This window comes from Haliaeetus leucocephalus, unplaced genomic scaffold (genome assembly GCF_000737465.1).
Source record: "Haliaeetus leucocephalus isolate CR32 unplaced genomic scaffold, Haliaeetus_leucocephalus-4.0 Scaffold526, whole genome shotgun sequence".
In the NCBI taxonomy this organism is placed as follows: Eukaryota; Metazoa; Chordata; class Aves; order Accipitriformes; family Accipitridae; genus Haliaeetus; species Haliaeetus leucocephalus.
The window spans coordinates 6,782,759-6,806,699 of record NW_010972962.1 but is presented as its reverse complement, the minus strand read 5'-3'; the positions used below and the strand labels follow the sequence as shown (position 1 = coordinate 6,806,699).

The 23,941-nt window shown below is 38.3% G+C and overlaps 1 protein-coding gene across 1 annotated transcript in view; it reads right to left on the bottom strand.

Moving 5' to 3' along the window:
* PRKCE (protein kinase C, epsilon) overlaps positions 1-23,941 on the bottom strand; it is a 300,600-nt gene that overhangs the window by 4,185 nt on the left and 272,474 nt on the right. The window contains exons 12-14 of the mRNA XM_010576498.1: positions 23,030-23,168; positions 20,445-20,633; positions 15,242-15,388 (exon numbers count right to left, since the gene is read on the bottom strand). Coding sequence (XP_010574800.1) covers positions 15,242-15,388; positions 20,445-20,633; positions 23,030-23,168 — 475 coding nt within the window. The remainder of the gene's footprint in view (positions 1-15,241; positions 15,389-20,444; positions 20,634-23,029; positions 23,169-23,941) is intronic.

Below are 23,941 nucleotides of genomic sequence, written 5' to 3'. Positions count from 1 at the left end.
ACAACTTTGGACAAAGGGATATTGTTTTATGAGTCAAAATGCTTTTTTTCTTAAATCTCTTCACATAATTCCTAAAACATTAAAATGAACTTCATATGCTATTAATAAGCACACATTAAACAGTGGTTTTCTGAACTGGTTTTATTTTCACTACCACTTCAATAAAAAATTAATTTTCTACCTGCAGTCACAGATTCAAGCTGTAAAAAAACCTCCAAAACATGCTTAATAAGCCTTCCAGTGTCAAGGATTACCAACCTTGCCTGTTAATGATTACTAAAAGACACTATATGAATTGCAACAGTGAAAAAGGAAATCTAAGTTGGTGGTCTTATCAATGAAAATACATTAAGAAAGTTAGAACTTGCCATTCCTTCCATTAATCACATGAACCAAATGTGAATGACAGAAGCCTTTGGTATTGAAAAGCCACAGAAATCCTTGCAAGAAGGCACCTGACAGACGATGTTCCAAACCAGGGAACTCAGCAAAGCTTGGGCACCTCATCAGCTGTGTCATGAGACCAAGAGGCTCAGTGGACTCTCTTCTACTTAACAAGGATTAAATTAATTCTCCAGCTTGGAGGCATTAAGAGGTATCTCTCTCTACTCCATTACTTATTTTCATTTGACTTGCAGAAAATCACCAGAACTCTTTCAAGTCCTTTGCAAGCTCAATGGCTCCACTAAATTGGGCTGGAATTGTCCAGCAGGTTCAAAGGCTACTCAGAGGAGGTGAAAGAAAGATGGAGGTGGTGCCTAGAAAACAACAAGGCCACAAAAGCCTAGGTTGTCCTACAAATTCACAATACGCTGTTTAAATATAACTAAAGGAATCATCTTTAAACCAATTAATAGATGAACAGACAGCCAATACAAGTAAGTGAGGCCGGAAATGATGATTATAACAATAAACCAGTATGTTGGAAGAAAAAAATATTGTGCTGTGATATTTTTCAGTAAGTGGACCTTTTGACACAAAATATACACAAAGCTCATCCATGATTTTCAGTCTGAGAAACTGTCAGCACAGAAATGCAGACGCAGATTGGCCTTTCTATATCACTGAAACATCTTTAACGTTACTCCACTGCAATTTTATGTCAATAGCAGTGCTTGATGCCTCTTCACATATTTTCAAGCCCACAGTGAAATCCTGGAGTTTGTCATTCATTGGGGGACCTTCACCAGAGAACCCTTCCAGTGCAGCACCCAGCTGTACCAGCAGCACATTAAACATGCAATAGGCACATTAAATCTGGTCAGGAAGCTGCTGCAGCTTTCCATGTGCAGCTACAGGGGCATGGTACAGCAGTGCAGTAGGAACAGGACATGGAGCAAGAGTCGCACCTTCTCATATGTATTACACAGTATAATTTAATTCTATCCAGAATTCCGCTTCAGTGAGAAATAAATTATTCCCATGTTTGACACAGTATCATCAAGAAAAGATTCTCAGATCAGGATGATCAGAGTTTAAATATTTTGTATTTACTGCGTCACTGGTAAGATTTTCAGATTATTTTGGTCAAGACAAATGGAAACTCAAGATATCAAACAAACTGGTTTGAAGCACAAGGTTATGTGGCTAACCTCACATATCACTGTCCTCTCATTCACCTCTCCTTATTATGATAACAAAAACCACAGCACAGGCAGAGATCACTGCACCAATGACTGGATCTCTTTTCGTAAAGGTGTAGTAGTTTCTAAAAAGTTGAGACCTGTTGAGCTGTAATGAGCACTCACTTTCGCACATAACTGATTCTATATATACAGAAATTCAGTATGAATACTGTGAAAGAAACAGGCTGAGAAGCCCAACACTTCAGGCCTGTCTTTTGTTTATCCTGGTGATGCCTCTTCACAGTATTTGTATGCCCTGAGAATCTGTATCAGTATTAGAAGTATCTCCTAGAATGTCTTATTTCAGAAGAGATGAAATATATGTTATCAGAATAACTTTAAAAATTATTTAATTTTTTCAGCATGTTAATTGCCCTATTCACATATGGAATAACTACAACAGATCAGCCATAAGCTGCAGTATATTCAGCTGAAGGTTACAATGATAAAAAGGGGTTTGAATCCAAGTAGTTTTTACAAGTATACCAACATTCAGTACTTACAAGCAGAGGGTGAGATTTTGTGCTCCTAGATTATGCTTCCATTAGATGTAAAGGACACCAAATTAAGAGAAAGAAGTGGAAAAAAATTCCACTCAATAAAGATGTTAATAGATAGTGAAACAGTATTTGGAAAGCATGCCAACCTATGCAGTCCACAATTTAATCTGTTATAGAGGTACACAGATATTTAATAAACACCAAGCTAATTCACAGAACTATGAATTTTAAAAGGAATCATTTGTGATCCAGTAAACTGAAACCACCTTTATACTAAAACAGTATGTATCTTTCCTAGGAATGTGAAATGCGTCAAGAAGGAAGGAGGAATAACCTGAACAATTAGGGGGTACAATTCAACAACTACACGGTCAGGATGCCAGTCTTAGTATTCCACTTTTGCACAGCCTTTCTCCCATGCTTCACTCCAAAACCACCACAACAAAACAAACATCAAGGCAAACAAACTCGAAGCTCTGCAGATTCACTGACAACCACCCCGTTGTCACCTGGGCAATGAACCTCATCCAGAAGGTGTCGCTGTAAAACTCTTGTCCCCTATGGTCATACTTGGGTCTAGTTTTAGCATGAACGAGTACACAGCACTAAAGCTATATATACCGAACCTGCTTTGTTCATAGCCTTATTGCTAAAGCACAATAATTATCTCTGTGTAAAACATTGACAGAGATAGTTTTCACAGGAGCTGCAGGTTAGGTCAGCGCTACAGGTTCCCACCTGTGGTTAGTCCTTTACCCTCAAGATCCACCTTATCAGGGCCTGCTTCCATTAGGATTTAATCATGAGATAACCACTGCTCATAAGCTACGCTATGGTAGAATACATGCATTTTTTAGAGTGAAAAAAAATGCAGGGGAAGAGTGCCAACTTCTGAATTTCTACACTATATTTTTCCCTTATGGTAGGTTTCTTTGAGGGTTTAACTACATGGGAAACAATTTTATATTTCTTCTTGGCGTGGGAGGAAATACGAGAAGAGAAAGTAATGGAACAATCATATGAAAATACCCTTCATCTGCACAACGCAACTCTTACTGCAAATTTTATGATCCACTCGGTAGTGCAGATTTTATATGTGTGCCTGTCTAATTCACATTATATTGGCAAGCCTCCATTGATATCCTCAACTGCTCTAAGGTCATCATCACCAATGTCACCTCCCCTCTTACATACTGGCACACATCCAAGATTAGTCCATTTCCATTTGTGTTCTCCTGAAATTGCATTTTAACCATTGTTGTTACAGCAGAGTTACAGTAGTCAGGGCTGGTGCACCTGTGACATGCTAAACGACCTGCTGGCGAGTCCTCAAATACATGTGTAGAAGCCTTTTTGTCTTCTTGATCACTAGCACTTTAGCACAAAGGACTGGCTATACTCACAAAATGGAGCTGACTTGCAAAGAAGAGAAAAAAGTGATGCAGAGAGTTGGTAAGTCTAGGTCACATGACCCTAGAATTCCAGTGGCTTCCAGGAGATATCCCATAAATCACTGAAAAATTACCCAAATACAGACAGTCTAGCAGTGCACTGAGATATTTGACCAGATTTATTCTGTAAAAGATCAATAGGATTACTTTGCTTTCCACTTTAAGGAATCAAAAAAAAAAAAAAAAAGAATAAATTAAGGAGAGACTGATGCTAGTGAATAGGTGAATAATGTAATGAAATATTTCAGGACTCATATTTCTGCCATGTATCCTGAATAAATACTGACCACCTGTATTTCCAATGTTTTATTCTGCCTACAGTCACCTATCCCGCTTAAATTACAGAAAAGTAACACACCATGGAAACCTTCCTGAATATGTTAAGAAATTACAAATATATAGCAATATCTTGTGATTCTGAGCCCCTCGTCTATCGGGGAGGCATGGACTTGTGCATTGTGACACTGGACGCAACAAAACATCACGGCATGGAAGGTAATAGCAAGCATGTAGAGTGGGAACATCACTCCAAGACTCAGCTACACACTAAAATGGTTTGCACTATATGCCATAGAGCAGGAATGCTACAGAGTTTTTGGCAAGACTGCCTTCTTCAAAACATTTTGGGAAACTCATACTCTTTGATGATGATCTCTAGCTCACTAAGAATAAAGCTTTTAGTTTGACATGGGTAATGCATATGACAGGCTTTCATACAGAGAAATGGTATAGCAGGTTTCACCTTATACAAATGGAGAAAGCTACACAGTGATGGTTTAATTCTAAGACTACTGAATTGTTAGAGATCATATTTTGAAGTCTAATGATTATTTTTAAGCCTTTGCAAAGATAGATTAAAATAAAGATATATGTGACTTTTTAGAATGCAGCTGAAGCTGCACATACTCATACAAACTATAGAATGAAAAAAAAAAAGGCATTACACAATTATGCACGAATGCCTACTACTTCTGCATCTCAATATACCTCCTTTCCACCTTTCCTCTGGACACTGGAACTGCTTTTTTGGAACACAGTTTTATTAAAAGAGTGGAGTAAGACATAGCAGAGTTTGTAGTGACACAGGTTTCATTCTTGGTTCTGCTACTGATCTGCTTTGAGCTTGAGTAATTTTCTACTCACTATGCATCTAATTTTCTTCCTATTTTTGTTCTCCTATACATGGATTGTGATCTCTCTGTCTATCGTTATCTATGACCTCTTAATTGTCTCACTTATACGGCTTTTTGCACAGTGGGAACCTCATCTTGCTAGGAACTCAAGCTGTTATTGTGGACCTGAGGGCACAAATTCAATTTCTCTTTCTTCTTGCTCTTGTCAAATATAAACACAATCCTTCAGAGAGTCATGGGCAGTCATGATCTTCAACTTCTTCTTTTCCATACTCCATAATTAGGCAAAAGCAATCATTGTTCTGCAGGTCCTTTGCAAACACAAATATGGCATGCACATCAGGGAACAAAATCTGCACTTAAGGTTTTTCATAAATTTTAGAATGAGTGTTCCACTCATCCTGCATAATTTAAGCATATGACTCCTGCAGCATGCTGTTTAGAGGACCAGTACAAGGTCTGTGCCTCCACAGTAATAAAATCCCTTGTAACAGCACAGCAGCATAACAGGAAAGCAGCAGTTAATGAAGTGCTGGGATTCCTTCTAATTTAAAGATGCCTTCCCTGTCCTGCTACTGAAGGTAAGTGCCTACACATCAGCTGCTTCAGTCCACCATCTGCTTATTAGTGCATATGTCAAAGGAATTAAGTTTTGCACTCGTATGCTGAGCTGTGAAGACATACACTGACAGATTTTTGCTGCTGATTTTGGGTGAACATCCAAGTAAGACACTTTTTAACTTTATGCTCACATTAGCATGGTATACTGCTAATAAAAAAGGTTCTCCACGAGAAATTAACCCACAGCCAAAGCTGCTCTTCTATTCCATGTTCACCAGACTCCAGCTGTGAATGGGACTAGTCATGGACTGCCAGCCTTCGATAAGTCTTCACTTTTTTTTGATAAATTCCTCTCCACTGTCTGATAAAGAACCAGATGCTACTGCTTCTTAAATCACCTGGTGTTTTGCCACTGGCTTTTAATGACATCAGAGACAGGCCCAACCCAGGAATATTATTTATTATCTGCACTAATATAAAAATAAAATATTTCTGTTTGAACGCTTAAGAGTATACTGTAAGTAACCATGATAAGGTGATTTCACTTAATGGTATAGATTACTTTCTGAAAATAGCACTGGAGATTAAAGCATCCAAAAAGTGAAACAGAATTTGTCTTATTCTAAGGAAGCCCAGAAGGAAAGCAGGAACACTCTGGCTGCTTATCACTCCATCCCAACGGGCACCACTTAACAATGTACGTTTGTTTAACAGATGGTTAAATGAACCTAATTATTCCGTATGAACAGATTTTAGTGCTGTAAGACCAGGACTCAACAAAACCAAACAAATACTGCTGGATCCCCAGTACAGGATCAAAAGAAGCATAACAAACGTTGCTTAACTTATAAATTTTTGGGAACCTGCAGTAGCTTTCAAACTTCTGTAATTCTAGTGTTGTGGTAATCACAGCTAAAACCAGCTGCTGCAGGCACTGATGCTGAAGAGAATAAAAAACAAAACCCAAGACTAACCGAATGAGCAAATTCTGGGAAAACAGAAATTTGTTTGTCCAAACAACACCGAAATCCCTTAAAAATACCAGCTCACTTACTCTTGATTTCTCTAAGTTGTGATACAAGCCGAATAGAAACTCCTTGAAAGCCATATGCTTACACTCTGAGCAAATTTAGTGGTTGTACAAAGTGCCAAGCTAGTTGAAGCTTTGGAAACCAAGGTCCTTTGTTGAGGGAGCAGGCAGAAATGTTACAGACTTCTCTGCACTGCCCAGCCACATGCCAGGCTGATTGGTATGAGCTACATTGCAGGTGGTTATGGTACTGTTGCTCACAATTGTCTACTGCAAGCCCAACTGAGATCTTCATCACCTGCCAACAGCCAGTGCTTCTCAATCACCAGCGACCTGGCTAACATTTGAACCAGTAGCAGAAAAATGTAACTTTTATGAACCAGCTGACATTAAATATTCTAATTCATGATACCCTGTGGCAGTGTGCAAAAAGTGTTGGACTTCAACCGTTACGGCTGCTTGTAATAAAAAGGCTATCCCAAAAGTCCACATCCATTTTTCTTTAGTTTTTCTAAAGGATATATGTTAACCATTCTGACAAATATAGATTCTTCCCTGTTTCCATACCTTTTTTTCGTACCCCAGTATTAATCACCACAGTGTCACTCTCAGAAGAAAGCCCACTGTTTTCCTACACCTGGAATGCCTGCAGCAAGTGGGGAATACATAATGTGCAATGTTTAACAATGGTACATGAGAGTCTGAGGTCCCAAGATCACTCCCCAGTGTTTTGTCTAAGCAGTAACACTTCATGCAAAAGCATGCAGTATAGCTCCTTGCGTGCCCATCTGCTAAATGCTCATTGCCATGCACTGATGACTGAATGGAAATATATTATGAAACTGAAGGGACACCTCAAGGTTATTAGGCCTAAAAATGGACCTACCTTGACATTTTCCCCACATTGAAGGCCTTACCTTAAAGAGGGACATTCACACTGAAGCAAACTTGAAAAGAGAGAACATTTATACAAAAAGAAATTTACTTGGCCTGTAATTTCCTATGTTCCTTCTGGTGCTACTGAATGATACTGCATTTTACAGGGCTTCTTCCCCACAGTGTAAAGGCAAAGTCATAATTCTGCACGTATGACGATACAATCCAGTCATAAAAAAATAGAGGTGTGACAAAAAACCCCACCAAAACAGTATCTTGACTTCCCAACACCAGGTTAAAAATCCCTCATTAAAAAGTAAAAAAATCTTTGCCTGTTAGCAGTCATGTATGAAAACAAATTTGAGATTATAAAACTTATGTTTCAGGCTAATATATTTGAAAGTTTTCTCCAGAAACGCGGTCCCTCTTTAAGGATTCCAGCCATATTTCACAGTAAGCAGACGGTTGCTGCAGCAATTTAAACACAGACCTCTCTAATTGAACACATTTTTGGGAGCAGTTCAGTGAGGCACCTACCCATGAGGCAGGTGCGGCCTCTGCCTGTTTGCCTGTGCAAACAGGCCAGCTGCACACTCTGTAGGTGCTGATTGGTATTTGCTATTTATTACCCACTTCCAAATACTGCGGGCATCCAGCTTGTCATAAGTCATCGACAAAGGGTTGGTTGCCAAAATTTTACCAGGTTTTCACTCATTTAGGGGAGGGGGAAAAGAAAATTCCCAGTGCTCACTGACTCCAGTTGTAACCCACAATCATTGGCTAGGACTAGAATTTTGTATTTGGGAATGATTTTATTTCAAATCTTTGCTGCAGCGCAAAACTGAAAGAGAACACATTGCTGGCATCCTTAAGTCAAGACTTAACAAGGGAGTTCAGGTTCACAAGGAAACTGCATACAGACAATGTGGCTCAGATAGTGATAACTAAGGAGGGAGGGACTTCGATAATGGTTTATGATTATCTTAGAGTTAACGGAGCTGAGAGGTGAAAATTACTGTAGGAAATTTGAGACTGAGGATCAAGATGAAATCTGCTAACACTGAGGTCTGGTATAGCATAGAACACTCTTCCAAGGGAAGTGCTACACGTTCAGTCAATTTAAAAGCCAGGCTGATGTGGAGCATTTGGTTTTTAACAGTTCTCAGTCATATTTCTTTGCTGTCACAGAACTTTGCATTAAGCATCCTGAGATTGCCACAGAGTGGAAACTGAGGCATGAAAAGGTTGGCTGATGAACCCTGGACCACACCATGAGCTTCTAGAAAATCTGGTAGAAGAACTTCTGTATCTTGCAATTCTCGGGTCTCTGGTTTTAGCTGCTAGACCAACTCTCTACCCGCAAGAAGTCAGAACTGAAGAAGGAACATACAAATATTCAGAAAACATTCTCAGTGATATAACTGCAGGAATGGAGGAGGCTGCAAAGCGAAGGGAATCACATTAGATGAACTTAACGGGCTGGCGGCAGCTGCTGTTGCTCCATACTGCAAGATACAGTTCTGCAATAGACTATCTTATTCATTTTGTTTCTAATGCTCTTGAAGAAAGCAAGCTTTTAAAATGGAAAATGAAGAAATTATGACTGCATAGAGAAAATTAAAATAATGTATTGTTCTGTGAAAGCTACACATTCACAGTAAATCATAGTAATGGGATTATTTTGTTAACTTCATCTCCATAAAGCCACACTATGAATGGATAGCCACAGGCACTGATAAAGCCATTAGTGATGAAACTTTGGCTTAACTGCTGAAAAGAAATACATACGGCAAACATCTGTTTTACCAGGCTTTGTATTACCCTCTGGGTCAGAGTTCTTCAGCTTTTTCATGTTGAGGACATCTTAGTCAAAGTCTCAAATGTTCACAACTCTGACAGTTACAAGAGGGTGGATGAAAATGACATGTCTGTCTGTTTGCATGCACATGTTTCAAGGATTGACAGTGAAAACTCAGCTTGAAAGGACAGGAGTGTGTCTGTGGTGAGACTGTCCTTGCTACACAGTGCCTAACAGCTTCCTCTGTCTCACAGCTCCTTGCACCACACTGAGCCACTGTGACCAACAGCATAAGAAATACGAGAGTGATTTTATTGTGCTGGTCTAATTCTACAAAAACCAAGAAGAAATCCTTCAGAGGGCTGGAACACCTCTTCTATGAGGAAAGGCTGAGAGAGTTGGGGTTGTTCAGCCTGGAGAAGAGAAGGCTCTGGGGAGACGTTATTGCAGCCTTTCAATACTTTAAAGGGGGCTTATAAGAAAGATGGGGACAAACTTTTTAGCAGGGCCTGTTGCAATAGGACAACAGATAAGGATTTTAAACTAGAAGAGGGTAGATTTACACTAGATATAAGGAAAAAATTTTTTGTGATGAGGGTGGTGAAACACCAGATTGCCCAGAGAGGTGGTAGATGCCCCATCCCTTGAAACATTCAAGGTCACGTTGGGCAGGGCTCTGAGCAACCTGATCTAGCTGAAGATGTCCCTGCTCATTGCAGGGGGGGTTGGACTACATGACCTTTAAAGGTCCCTTCCAACCCAAACTATTCCATGATTCTGTGAAATTGATGCTCATATGAGGCTGCCACTGACTTCAGACAGATGAGGAACAAATTTGGGGCCATGATGTTCCTCCATCCCTGGCAAGTCAGCTTGGGATATTGTGTATCTTTATGCCACTTGGGCACACCTCTCTGAGCTCACTGGCTGATGTTAGTGGCATGTCAGCAGGCCACAAGTTCAGTTTGGAAAGCCTACAGCTGGCCAGCTGTGCTCTCAGAAATGACACAAAGAATTTCTTGTATGGATCTAATAAGATATGGAGAAGATTGAGGAAAAAGCGAAATACGACAAAACATACTTTTGCTTCACTGTTTCAAATACAAGCTTTCCTGGTAAATAACAACTTGGGACAAGGTAAATTTCATCAATACACATTAAAGGTGAAGCAGCAAGCTGTTTCAATCACTGTTTTAACACATATTTTATTATTTGGTATGGGATAGGCAGAATCATCCCATGATGCACTACAGCAAGATCTACCACATTTACCACCATATCAATGACTTTGGTAAGAAATTAATCTACTGCACCCTTGTTTTCATTTATAATATGGCAAACGCAGTTTGAAAATGGAAATAACAGATTCAACAAAGCCAAGATCATAACCATGGAAACAAAGAAAGATGGAGAGCAGAGAATCACTGAATACTATCAAGGCCTTTGTGGTTCTTGGGCAATAAATTATGTTGCAAACCACAGCTTGGTCTTATGGCCACTGATTAGGGAAATTTCATTCTCCAAATGGAATAAAATTCGAGAAAGAATACATGAGACAAAATATTTCAACATAGGAATAAAATGCCTCAAACGGATTTCTGTCTCACAACAGTTGCTCTAGAGAAAAGATACCTGTCTGCACTAAAACTGTACTTATTTCTTGCATATGCAATTACATATTCATGTCTGCATTAAAAGCAGCAGGGAAGAATAATATTATTCAGAAAATTTCAAGACAGTCTGTGAAACTCTAAGAATTAGGTTTTAAGAACAGCAGAAATGATCTTCAAGAGACACTATCAAGGTCATTGGAGCTTAGCTGTAACAAGTATCTTCTTCATAGCTGTTCAAAAGTTTGCTTGATTTCTAAAGTACATGCCTCAGGGCTATTACTTTTTCTGTAGTAGCTTAATATTTATAATAGCTCTACATGGGACAAACCCTCAGTATAGTAAACTGTAGTGTATATATATATAAAAAAATTACTTTTGCCACTGAAAAGCCTCATAATTCTAGATATATGAAAGGAAGGGCTGACCGATAATATGCATCATAGCACTGGGCCCCAGTGCATTTTTACCCCTTCATATTCTCTATTCCAAGTCATTAAGCTGGAGGAGCAGCCAAAGATCCATCGCAGCATGTTTCAGGGCCACCAAATCTGCTTCCATTGTCTCTACCTAGCACAACCTGCTGTGGCACTCCTGCCACTGCTTAGCAATCTAAACCTCAGCCATTTGTATGACTGCTCTGCCCAGGGCACTCTTGCAAGCCTTCAGAAAACACACTCAGTTTTTCAAGGACCTTTTGGACTTCCATAATTTTCATTCCAAGGCTGAAAACAGTTAGGAAAGAAATTTCAGCTTCCCACACATCATTAGAATAATCAAATCATGTACAAACTAGAAGGACATTAATGGTATATTTCTGGTATAATAAGGAATATATTTGCATCCATCCACAGAGTGAATGAGATTTTAAAAAAAAACCAAACCCTCAAAAGCCTGGCTAACAAATAGCCATATAGTGTTTCTTCCAACTCCAGCTGAAAAATTCAGACTTAAGGCTGGCAGAGCTGAAGAGACATACCTGAACTATGGAGGAGACAGGCCTTACAGTACCGTGTAATATAGCTCCTCAGAAAATCTATTATGGCAGAGAAAGGATAAAAGGCAACAGAAGAGGAAGACGACTGTGCTAACCAAGGAACTTGCATGTTTTGGGGATCAGCGAAGTAGTGAGGCAGAACTGAAGCAAGGTTTGTTTCCATGCTAGCGCCTCTGTGACCTCCCTTGGCAGATTATTCCAATGTCTGATGGGACCTCAGTGTTTGACCATTTTCCCTAACGACACTACTTGTTCAGTGTCAGTGTTTTATATTGCCCAGAGCTCATTTGAATAGATCCTATAGTTTGGGGTTTTTTTTGAAAGTGTGTATGATACAGTAATTATAAAATTTCCCCCCTTAGTCATCTTAACAGTTGGTCAGAAAATAGATGAATACCTGTGTAAATATATGCATTCTTGCATGAGCAAAATTTTGTATGTGCATGCAAAAGTCAATTTGAATGCACAAATGACTATATATGCATTGTATGCTTCCTTCCCTACACATATGTACACTCACATATCACATGCAAGAAAGTCTGTTTTCTGACTAATAATCTGGTCTCTCTTCTCATAGCTATTTTCAGAGATCTAGGCTCTCCTGAACATAAGATGAAAAATATATTTTTTAACCCCCTTTTAATATTACAAGTCACTTTTAAATAATCAACTGCTCTTTATCAATACTGAAAGATGTTAAAACCCAGAAAACATTCCAAACACAGGCATTAGTTATGTTTTTCCCATAGTTACTCCATAGCTATGGAACAGTTACACTTGTTAATCTGAATCAGTGAGTCTCAATGCTACACCCACAACTGAATTTAGAGAGGAACTGTCTATCTAGATTTTAAAGTAGACTTTATTTTGTTAGTGTTCACCTTCTTCCCTCTTTCCTGTATTTTTCAAAGTGAGTGCAATCTCTTCTAGCTTGGCAAGTATCCAAAATCACCTTTTCAGCATTTGAAATTTAGCGCCCTAGATTCCTTTACCATTTCTAAAGTTGCATAATTAAAAATTATATTTTGTGTGATCTTTTTCTCCAGCCTAGATATATATATATATATCACACTTTACTTTCCAACTAATAAATCGTTCAATTTTAAGAGGACAAGTAAAAATTTCAGTATGATCTTGCTCAAAGATTTCTACAAAATAACAAAATCCAAACAATTGGAAAATTTATGCAGCTGGTACAAAACAGCTGATGGATCATAAACCTAGTGTAAATATATAAGATATACCCTTTCTAAGTGTAGAAAAGTTATCAGTAGAAGTTGATAGGACCAGGTCACTGGGGAAGATATCTTAGAGAGAGCAGACTAAGAACATGAAAATAATAGGGATGCCTGTAACATAGACTACATATTATCTGAATTCACTACCATAAAAAAAAGAGTTCAGAAAAACCCAAGCATACAGAACTACTAGGCTGCAGGAATCAAATTTGGTAGAATAAGGTTGGCATATACAATATGGAAAGAAGTGGTATGAAAATCTGACATTATAGAAGCAGCCTGAAGAAAAATGAGAAAAGGTGTAAATAAAGATGTACAAAATCACCCTAACAACTATTAAAGAGCAAGCAGCTCTCTTGAAAATTATACAAAGGATTACTCTGAAATAATCTGAAATCACTACTAAAACTGAAATATCCAACTAAAATACCATTAAAAGAAGCAGAAAAGGAGAAAAGGAACAAAACAACAGGAATTAATAAAATAGGAATGGCTTTATAATATAACAGCAGTGAAATAATCACCAGAAAGAAGCTGCACTGAGAAGGTAGAAGGCATTTATATCAGCAATGAATAAAAATATCTGACATGCTAAATGCCTCCTGACTTTTAAGAAGGACTGCCGCAGCAAGAATACTTACAAAAATAATAAAGGCCTCATAAAAATACCTATTGTCAAAGGGATGGTGCATCTCAACCATGAAAGGAAAACAGCCAATAAACAGACTAGATGTGAAGAATCTGGGACTTACTAGATGGAGGCATAAAATTATTTTGGAATTGTGCATCTTGATTTGATAACTGTATTACCAAAACACTGATGAATACTGAGCAAAGCAACAAAAATTACTGTGAGATGAAAGGCCAAATACTTGTGAAAACAGGAAAAGAGCTACACACATGCAACTCAGCTAAACACCAATTAAGGCTGTCTGCAACTACCCAAGGGTTGTGGAACCTGACTGGAAAGCAGTTAGTTACAGCATTAAATAGGCTTCAGATAGATACTAATGGGGTTAATTTGTGGTTTACACTTCCTGCAGCAGTGCAGAGACTTGTAAGCCAGTGAAGGCACTAGGTGCAACCTGGCCACACCTCCAGAGCAGAACTGGGCAACAGGGTAAGCAAGCCGGCATGCCCCACTGGCTGGACCCTTTCAGGAGAGGGGCTAGCTCAGGCATCCCTCTGCCCATAGCTACTGCATTACAAGGTTTCCATTCTCCAAGAAATGTATTAAGAAAAACTTCTCCATATGATGACGCTATATCCTACCATTGCTCCTAGAAAGACATTCACAAGGGCTAGCTTTCTCTTACAGCTCTCAATTCCTTTGGGTTCTTTCTGCATAGCTACAGAGAGAGAGAGGGAGATACTTCTCCAAGAGCAGACTCAGAGGAGCTACCTCAGGCTGCTGTTCTGGACGGGCAGCCCTGCTTTCACTACCTACACAGGGAACTTCAGAAATGCATCTCACTGGACCAAAAGTAAATGCATTAAATGTGACAAACAACAATTCTGCAATAACAGAGGGGACTTTTTGACATCTAAATTAGGATTCAGCATTGAGCCCAAAGTTTTGTTTTGTTTTTTTTAAAAACCTTTGTAAACTATCTAAAGAAAGAAAGAAACAAGCACCTTGATCATATTTACAGGCAAATCAAACATTGTAATTAGGAATGTGCAAAGTCAAAAGATGCAAATCAATCTCAAAGGATTTACCTTAAAATTATTCTCTTGTACTGTTCAAGCACAAAGTTAACTGCACACATTCTCAGCTGAAAAGCTGATATTTGGTGAACTGTAAGTATTTTCATCCAGAGGAAGACAAGAATAAGTAAAGTATTTTCCCTTGGCTTTTGTAGTTCTGCGTGTGGGGCTGCTATTTACATATTTTTTTTACTTTAAAATAGAAATACTTGATTATTACCTAGGAAAATGTAAGTACATCAGTTTACCTAATCATGGTGTATTTCTTTCACCCAGGAAGCTGTTTTTTCAAGTATCTTCAGTTAATATATTATTAATCAGAAATCCTTTCCTCTGTCTTTCACTACAAAATCCAGTGGCCATTGGCAACGCAGGACTGTAGCAGAGTTCACACAGAAACTACAGACAGTATATACCCAACTGAAATAATCCTTCTGATCAAGGTATCTTTAGGAACACAGGAAAAGAATTCAAACCAGGCCTCAAACCCCCTCATGGGTTTATGTGACTGAACATGAACATCTTCCTATGCATTAAATCTATTCCTGACACTTACCTTCACAGAAACAATGACAAGACAATATTTTCAGTGTGTTTTTTATGTTTCTATTTCAGCCCCCAAATGTTGCATCAAGTAATCTCATGTCTCAGAAAAGCGAACACCTAGAATTGTCAAACCAAGTTTTCTCTGAATGTTATGGAAACTGCTACTTACAATCCGAGGTTTGAAGGGTGGCTTGATTTTCCTTTGTTCTAGAAGAACCCAGTCAATTTCCTTGAAAAATGGATGCTGCTTAATTGCATCTTCCCCGTTCTGTGACGCCACACAGCCAAGTCGCTTATTGGGGTTTTTTGTCATGAACTGCAGCGGGCGGAGGGAGAGGAGGAAGAAGTTAAAACACGAATGGCAATGGCTAGAAACCATTTGCAGTTCAATTACACATTCCATTTCTTAAAGCCTAGTTTTTAGAGACAGTCCCCTTTCAGGAGGTTATTTTTTCTGTAAGAGCAACAACGATGCCCCTCCAAATTTCAGAGGTTCCAGCCAAACTAGAAGATTCAGAGACTCCAAAGATAAGTTTCCTGCAGGAAGCTCCTTCAACTGATTCCTGAAATGTTCTAATTTCATCTGGGAGTGCTATAGGAGCAGCATTTCTAGTTCCAGCTTTGGCTAAAAATACTAAAGGAAAGAAAGAAAATATTAAGCCCTCCAGAGACACTTCCAAATAGATGGTCAGCATAGCTCTTATTTTATCTTATTTGCTTTATCTTAACTATTAATTTGGGGGATATTATACTTAGTGCTGTTTATTTTCTTTGGGTACGTAGGTTGCATAATCATACACTCCATTCAAGCAGACACATGAAAAGCCCTAATCCCATTACTCATGTCTAGGATTTTATTCTAATGAGTAAGAACAGCACCTGCAGGTATGTGAATTATAAGCATTCTGTCCATAAGTTTCAGGAAATACATAGAGTGATCAGCACCAACAGAAAGCTTCCCTTGAGAAACTCCATGACATAACTTCCACCTTCACTTTTGTCTTAATACACCATTAGTGGCAGCAATTGGAACTAACTGCTCTCCTTTGGTGTGGTAATTTTTAAACTTCTCACTTTTAAACTCACTATTCCTTTCAGCAAAAAGCTGTAAAACCAGTGCAAAACATTGATATCAAATGATGGCAGCTGATAGTATTTTTCCTCATTTTGCTCTGTTATTTCTTCCTTCTTTTATTAGCAATTGCTCTACTTATTTCCTAATGCATGTGGACACAGAATCCTTGCAATTCAAGTAGCAATGAAGGCTGTTCTTATACACACATGCACACTCGTATTATAGAATTATCCCAAGCTTTTCTATAACTTCATATTCAGCCATTATTATAACATTTTTTAAATTAAAAGTGTACAAATGAAACAAAACGTGGTAATTGTTCAGTGCCTTTTTAACCTAGGTACCACATTATACTATACATCTGTAGGAAAAAAAGCTTAAAAAAAAAAAAAAATCACTACAATGCATACCCTTGCTTTAGTACTCCAGTTATTAGATAAGTAGCTACTGAAGCCCTTAAGATGGTTTTAGATAGCTAGATCAACCATTCACAGGAGAATACCATTGCTATCATTTTAAAGATATAACATAGATCAGTGAGGCAATTCTCTCTATGGTTTCTGACACACACGCACTGCTCCAAAGATGACCCTTCTCTTTGGTCTTGTGTTGAACTGCTCTGCAAGTTCTTTTGCAAGTGGACAAGTCATATCTAAACTACAGGTCATATTTTCTATGGGCAGGAGAAACAAAGGTTTTGAAAGGATTACTGTGCTTTGGTGAGGTCTCTTGGAAAACCACAAAACACATTCCTGTGTTCCTCTGCTTTATTTCACCTTCAGGACTGGAGCAAGCAGGCCACGAACCAGCAGCCACACATTTTGCAGAAACAGAACACGGAAACTACAGGATATGCTTTTTGTACCACATAATCCAGGTATCAAAGAAGTAAAATCTGATCCTAGTATCTGCCATGTTTTATCTTTGTTTTAAGCTGGGGGCAGGAAAAACATCCGAACATGTCATTTTTAAGAAGCCCAGGACATGAAAATATGACTAGATAGTACAGTTTAGTACTGTACTTCACAAACTTCATGAAACTTGGAAATGGATGAGAACAAATTTTAAGAATGCATACTTTAAACAAATAAAAAAAAATCATATGCAAATATGATGAAATAATCTCAAACTTCTGAAGTGGGCATTTAATTCTATAAATTTCATCCCCTGCAATAAATATTGATTTTTTTCACCTTCTTTTTCTGAAGCACAAGCTGACATTTATTCCTTGTTTATCAACAGCATCAACAATGATGCAACTGTCAGGGCAGAGACAGCTGTTAACTGTACTGTGTTGAAGAGATGGTTGCCAATGGAGCTAACAGCCATAGCCATTAAGTGTTGCCTTTTTATTTTCCCATATTAAGGCAGGAACCTCCTTTTATGAAAAGAGGAGCCTTTTACGATCAGATTTCCTATTGACTTAAATGACAACAGGACAAAAGGCTGCTGAGATAGCCATGCAACTTGGGGCCCAAATCAAGGATCATCAGGTTCCCAAAATTTTGCCTCTTGAAATAAATGGCACAGCTTAAAAACAGAGTTCTGCTTCTGCACCCAGAGAGCTCTCTTATCTGGGTATGCAGGGAACACACACTGTAGACACAACCTCTCTCCATTGCTTGCAAAGAAGCGCAGAGCTAATTTCAATGAAGAATTGTTTTCTTTACCACACAGGAAAGAATTTTAAATAGCAATTCCTGTCAATTCACAGAAACAGGACTAATAAGATCTGTGGGATTTCACGTGATAAGCAACGTGCTCCCTTGTAATACTGAGCTGTAAAATTATCCTCCTTACAGTTTTCCTGTTATTTCCAACAAAACACTTTCTTCAGAAAATAAAACATTGTTACTTAATACAAGAGAACATCTTCTTATGAAACTTTCCTTACATGCTGCTTGGAGGAGTGCAAAAATACAGTTTCTAAAGAATAAAACCCATGCCTCAAAGCACAATGTGAGGAAATGAAGTGTTCCAAAGTTAATCCCTTGCTACCATTCAGCAGTAAAATACATAGATGCCTCTTTCTTTCCTCTGTTTTTCCTGTTCTTCATTTAACAGAATGTGGACAAGGATCAGATGAAGAACCCAAGTTTCAAATGTGTTTCACACCATAGCTGCACAGACAGCAGGTTGCTAAATGTAAGGAAATATTTTCTTTTTATGGTGTAAGCTGGCACAGGTCCATTAAATTATAACAATTTATGCCAATGAAGACATCTTGCCCAATGAGAAATAATCTATTATTACAGTGCAAATCTATTTAATGGATGCAACTCTCTTTTTAAGGTTTATAGTAGAATTAAGGATTAACTTTAGACATAAAAATGTACCAAAAAAAAAAGCTACAACTACAGCATAATACAAACCACCATGCCTACTATCAAAATGTAGACCCAGGAAAACAGCCTCTTGAAAATATATAGTGAAGTCAGCTTTAAAAGAAATCGGAAGGTTTAACACCCTTGTACTTAGATTCACAAAAATACATAGCTTACACCTGTGTCTGCATTTGTGTGTGGTTAATGAATGACACATATAACATTAACAGTTAGACATCTCACTACTTGCACCACCAATGAGTTAACACCGTAAGGCTCTGACTGTCAAATATGTTTATCCCTCTCCTCCATAAAACAAATACCTTCTCCTAATAGTTACAGTGGCTCTCATACTACACACTTAACCAAGAGTTATCGGTTAACTTTTCCCCTCCAACAAATCTTTCCATGATTCAGAATAATAGAAACGTCAGTTAACGTAGATTCACTGAAGGAGCCTGTGGATGGCATAGAAACAGATCTTACAGACTGTGAAACCAAAACACTACAGAAAGTCTCATGGACTTCAGTGAAATTCAGATGCAGATATGAACATTGACAACAACCCCTTCTCTACAATACACCAAAATAACCCCTGAACCCTGGATATCAGCCTGAATTCTGCAGCTTAAGTCCATACATTTTAATTGCTGAACTGAAAATAATTGAAGGGTCTGGAAACAAACACCGATGCATGAAGTATCATGTCAGCTAAAAAAAGTCATCAGAGAGCTATTTGGGGGGAGAAGGGAGAATAAAGGTCAGCTTTAGGAAATCCTCCATGTTCTCACTACAGTGAATGGAGCAAAAGAATACTCCAGCAAACAATTCAGAGAGGTTAACTTTGACTTCTGCTTTGAATCATCTGCTAGAGCATCTCTCTCTCAGCTAGAATGAGCCTGAGGATATTTTTAGTAAAAGATCAAGATGAGCATTTCTGCAGAATGCGTTACCTCCACTGGTGTTAAAATCAGAATTTGTTCAAGTTTTATATATAATTACAAAATGTAACCCTGTATGAAGATCTCTGCAGGACTTTACACTACCAGCTGCCCTCTTAATTGAAAGTCTCCCTTATTCCAGATGCTGAAAGAAAAATAGAAGTGGAAAGGTAGAAATTTTCCAATTTCAAGAGGGTGGAAAACTGGAATAAAAAACAAGTCATTTTTTTAAGCCAGAAATCCTCCTCAGGTTTTCAAACTATGAGGACTGGCATACTGCTTCTGTTTGTTTTGCTTTTTATTTTAGTATGATACTAGAACAGAAGAAAGAATTTATGACAGTGTCATGTTAAGTAAGTAACCTGACTTTACGTTAAGCAAACCTGACTTTAGAAAGGTAGTCTAAAAACTGAAGTGGCCCACTGGCACATTTTGACTGATTAAAAAAATAGTGGCATTTGGTGACACACTTTTCTGTTAAGTCACTACCCATATTGAAAAACACCAACCAGGGCAGAAACAATTACACTAGAGTAAGACTGCTTATCAGAGTGTTATGAGAACTACAAAATAGAACATGCAGCTTTCATGTTGTATTTCAACCCATCTTGGTGATTGGGGAAGAAAGGCAGAGGGACAGGAAATTTTATAAGTGAGTTAAATAAAAACACTGTTTCTTTAATGACGTAGTGCTTCCCCCACTCCAGTGAACATGCGGCATATAAAGTGTCAAAGTGATAGCACAGTTCTAGTTGATTGGGTTTTCCCTGAAACATGAATCTGCAGTACACAGATTTAGACAGCATACAACTGCATGGAATACAAACATTCTGTTCCTTTCCCACAAGCAGTGTAATTTATCCCAGGCCCCATTATCCTAACAGTGGCACTCTGAACTGTGCTTGAACTCCCAGTGGTGACAGCTCTCAACAACTTTCGGCAAATTCAATTTTAATCAAGGGAAAAAAAAAGAAACGCAATCCCCCCAGAACCCATGAAGAGGAGGAGCAAAGCAAGTAATGGAAGACTCACTGCTTTTAAAATGCTGACGGCTTCTTTACTGAGCCAGACTGGATACAAGACATCATCGTGAAGGATGGATTCAAAGAGATCATCTTCATTGTCAGCTTCAAAGGGGGGTTGCCCAGCCATCATTTCGTACATGAGAACACCCAGAGCCCACCAGTCTACTGACGGGCCATATTCTAACTCCTGGAGGATCTAGTGTGGAAAAAGAGACTGGAATGAATAGACAAGTTACACAACACTTTCGGCTGCACATTTGCTGTTTCAACATGATACACCCCTTCTTTCCCCAGTGCCTAAGCAGGACTAAATCCCACACTGATTTTGGTAACAGCAGGCATGGTTTCTTAACCATGCAATTTGCACTAACACAGCTAAGTGTCAATGCGTAGTTGTTCTCAGAAGTACTGACTGAGTTTATCAGTCCCCTGAGTAAAAGAGTATGCTTGTGAGCAAAAGAGCTGTATATCCTTCCAAACTGTTTAAAGCAGGTCACGCTATAGGGGAAAAAAAGACCACATATACAAAACAGATTGGTGGAAAATGTGAAACATTTCCTTGTCTCTATCTTGAATAAAAACAAACTGAAGCAGCTTTTAATACTGCACAGAGATCATCTGAGAGATTTATTCTAGTCCTTTAGGTAGGGCTGAAGGAAGCCAAAAGCATTTTTGTTCAAGTTCTTTTTACAGCATTAAAATGCTGTACGATATACATGGCTGTAGGACCCACTTTAATTGCCCTTGCTTTCAGAAAAACTGGCTACAACTTTTCACATGGCACAAGTTCAACCTTGTAGCAAATATCTTTAGTGGGGAGTAGTAGGTTAGCATGATGGAGTTTTATTGTACTACGTGGTGTTACAGAACTAGTGTTGTACAAGGAACAAGCTTAATTCTTGGCTCCTCTTCACTGAAGAGAGGTTTGTAGTTTGGCTGCAATGTTTCAGCATGACAGGCGACTGGGGAAAGTAGAGTGAGTGACTGTTTAAGGTAAAGCTGACTGCCTTAAAATGAGTTGGAATGCCAACAACTCCGCCACCTCCTTAAACAACACTAGTGTTACCGTCAGAAGCCTTGTGGTGAACTGCGTGAGCTTAGTGCTGTGTTTGGGAATCACGACCAATATAAAACCAAATTAAGTCTTAATATAAAAACACAAATGAGTTTAACATTTGAATACAGAGGTCTGGACCCCAACTGGATTCTTAGTTGAATGGATATTACATTTTATAGACATTAATTACTGAAAATGATACTCTTCAAAAGTGTACTTTTCAAGTGTTATGGGCACTCTTTGGAACTCAGATATTGCTAAAGGAAAGCAAATTGAAACATACTACCATGATGTAAGAGAAATAGAAGCAGGAGATAAACTTCTGCAATTAAGATGACAAAATGGAAGCCTGAGCTGCTGACTTCAGTGAGACCAGGATTTAACGTAGAAGTTCCTGGGATCTTATTACTGCTTTGTTTTCAGTAATAATTTTCAAAGAATTTGCCAAAGGACTCAATTAGTATACTGAATCAGAAAAGAATTCATACAAAACCAAAACCATCACACTGGTATTTATTTTCTTTTAACACCAGAATACTTTTCAAACTCCATAAAACACACATTTCTGTTAGGGTAGTTACAAGATGATTTGCACCTTACCAGTTGTGCTAGCCTGACAGCCATGAACACTAACAATATGGATTTCTAATTTGTTGTCTCTAACAAATAATAAACTAACATTTTTCCCTGCTGCAAATTTATGGTTGATGAAAGACAAACCAATGAAACTTTTATGTTACATCAGCACACTGAATCTTCAGCAGAAAGGTGCACAGGTTACTAACTAAACTGAGCAGATGAAGTCTGCCTAGCAGACTTACTGTGCAATATTGATTCATTTTAGGCACTTGGAAATACATCTCATATGATTAAAATTTAGGATATGTAAAACCAGCACGATTCTCAGGCATTTCTTTTATCCAATGAATGCCTTGAAATGACTTTTGGATGTTGCCAACTGATATGCAGCATTTATATGAAAAGTTCCTACTTTTCTATGCAAGTCTGTACTTTCTGTTCATCCACACGATGAGAAGTAACACAAACACAATACCTTTCACTCACAGATACTTTAAAGAAAGGAAAAATACTCCCACAAAGACCCTAGGCAAAATGACACCAAACATATGGTCTCTTTCGTATGAACATGCCCTTCTAAGTCTCATGAAAAATTAACAACATTTTTATAAGTACTAAAGACCAGTGCTGGCAGTACTCCGTTGCACCTAGCACCTTAAAGGCTAGTAAGTGCCTTCACAATGATGCTGAGTCAGAAGTGAGCGTATGGAGAAGAATACCGTTAAGTTCAGGGAACAAATAATAGAAAAAACACACTTTGTCACTCCTATCAACATGGAATAATGCTTGTGAGCAATACAGTAACCAATTTCTGCAAGATTACCCAGGAGAAACGGCAGCAGAGTCTAGTCTGTATCTTTTACTGTTTTCACCTACATGTAAAAAGTGTCTAAAATTACACATTACAGTCTGATGAATGATAATATCTGTATTCTTAGTGCAGTGCAAAAAAATACCTCTGGAGCTATATAGTCAGGTGTGCCACAAAAGGTTGTAGTGGTCACTCCATTCAGAATCCCTTCCTTGCACATCCCAAAATCAGCTAGTTTACAGTGGCCTTCTGCATCCAGGAGAATATTGTCCAGTTTCAGGTCCCTGAAATAAAAAGGCCCAAAATTAAATCAACTCTCAAATTCTAATGTGCTCTTGAATTTCATCATAAACTATAGAATATGACAAACGGATGGTTTCACAAACACCACTGAGAAACTGTTCTTCATGTGCGTGCATAAGAAGTTGGTAGCAGTCACTTAATAGACCTGGTTAAAGGCAACAAGGAAGCAGGCAATGACAAACATTTTTCAAGATCACGCCTTTACTCTCTCCATAGCAGCAAGAAAGCACAGCACATTCAGAAATGTTTGGAAAAGATCTCAGTCTTGTTTCCTACAAATCTAACATTCTGCCTATGTGAAATAGGTCAACAATGTCTAATGAAGCCATTCTCCATCTTTGCATTAGCACAAAGTAAGGAGTACCATTTTACCCATACTCTATCATATAGGTTGAATTCACAGGTACTTTCAAATTTGGATTATTTTGAATTGGATTCTTAATGTATACTAGCAATTCAAAGTTCAGATTGCAATGAGAGGGGTGAAAACCAATGTTTTCATCTTTGGGAGCATTATTTCCTGCAGTTTAAACCTGCTCAACAGCTGTCTCTGATCACTCATACAAATGTCTTTGTGTCAAAACCACACAATTCTTTGGTTATTAAATTGGGTGAGGTCAAAAACAGGTTGAAAAAGGGATATCCACCTTTCCCGTCTTGCCCTCTGCACATTTTCAAAATATACCATTGATGGTTATTGCATGTTCCAACACAATGGATGCTAGATACTATTTAACTTACCTGTCACTTGCCT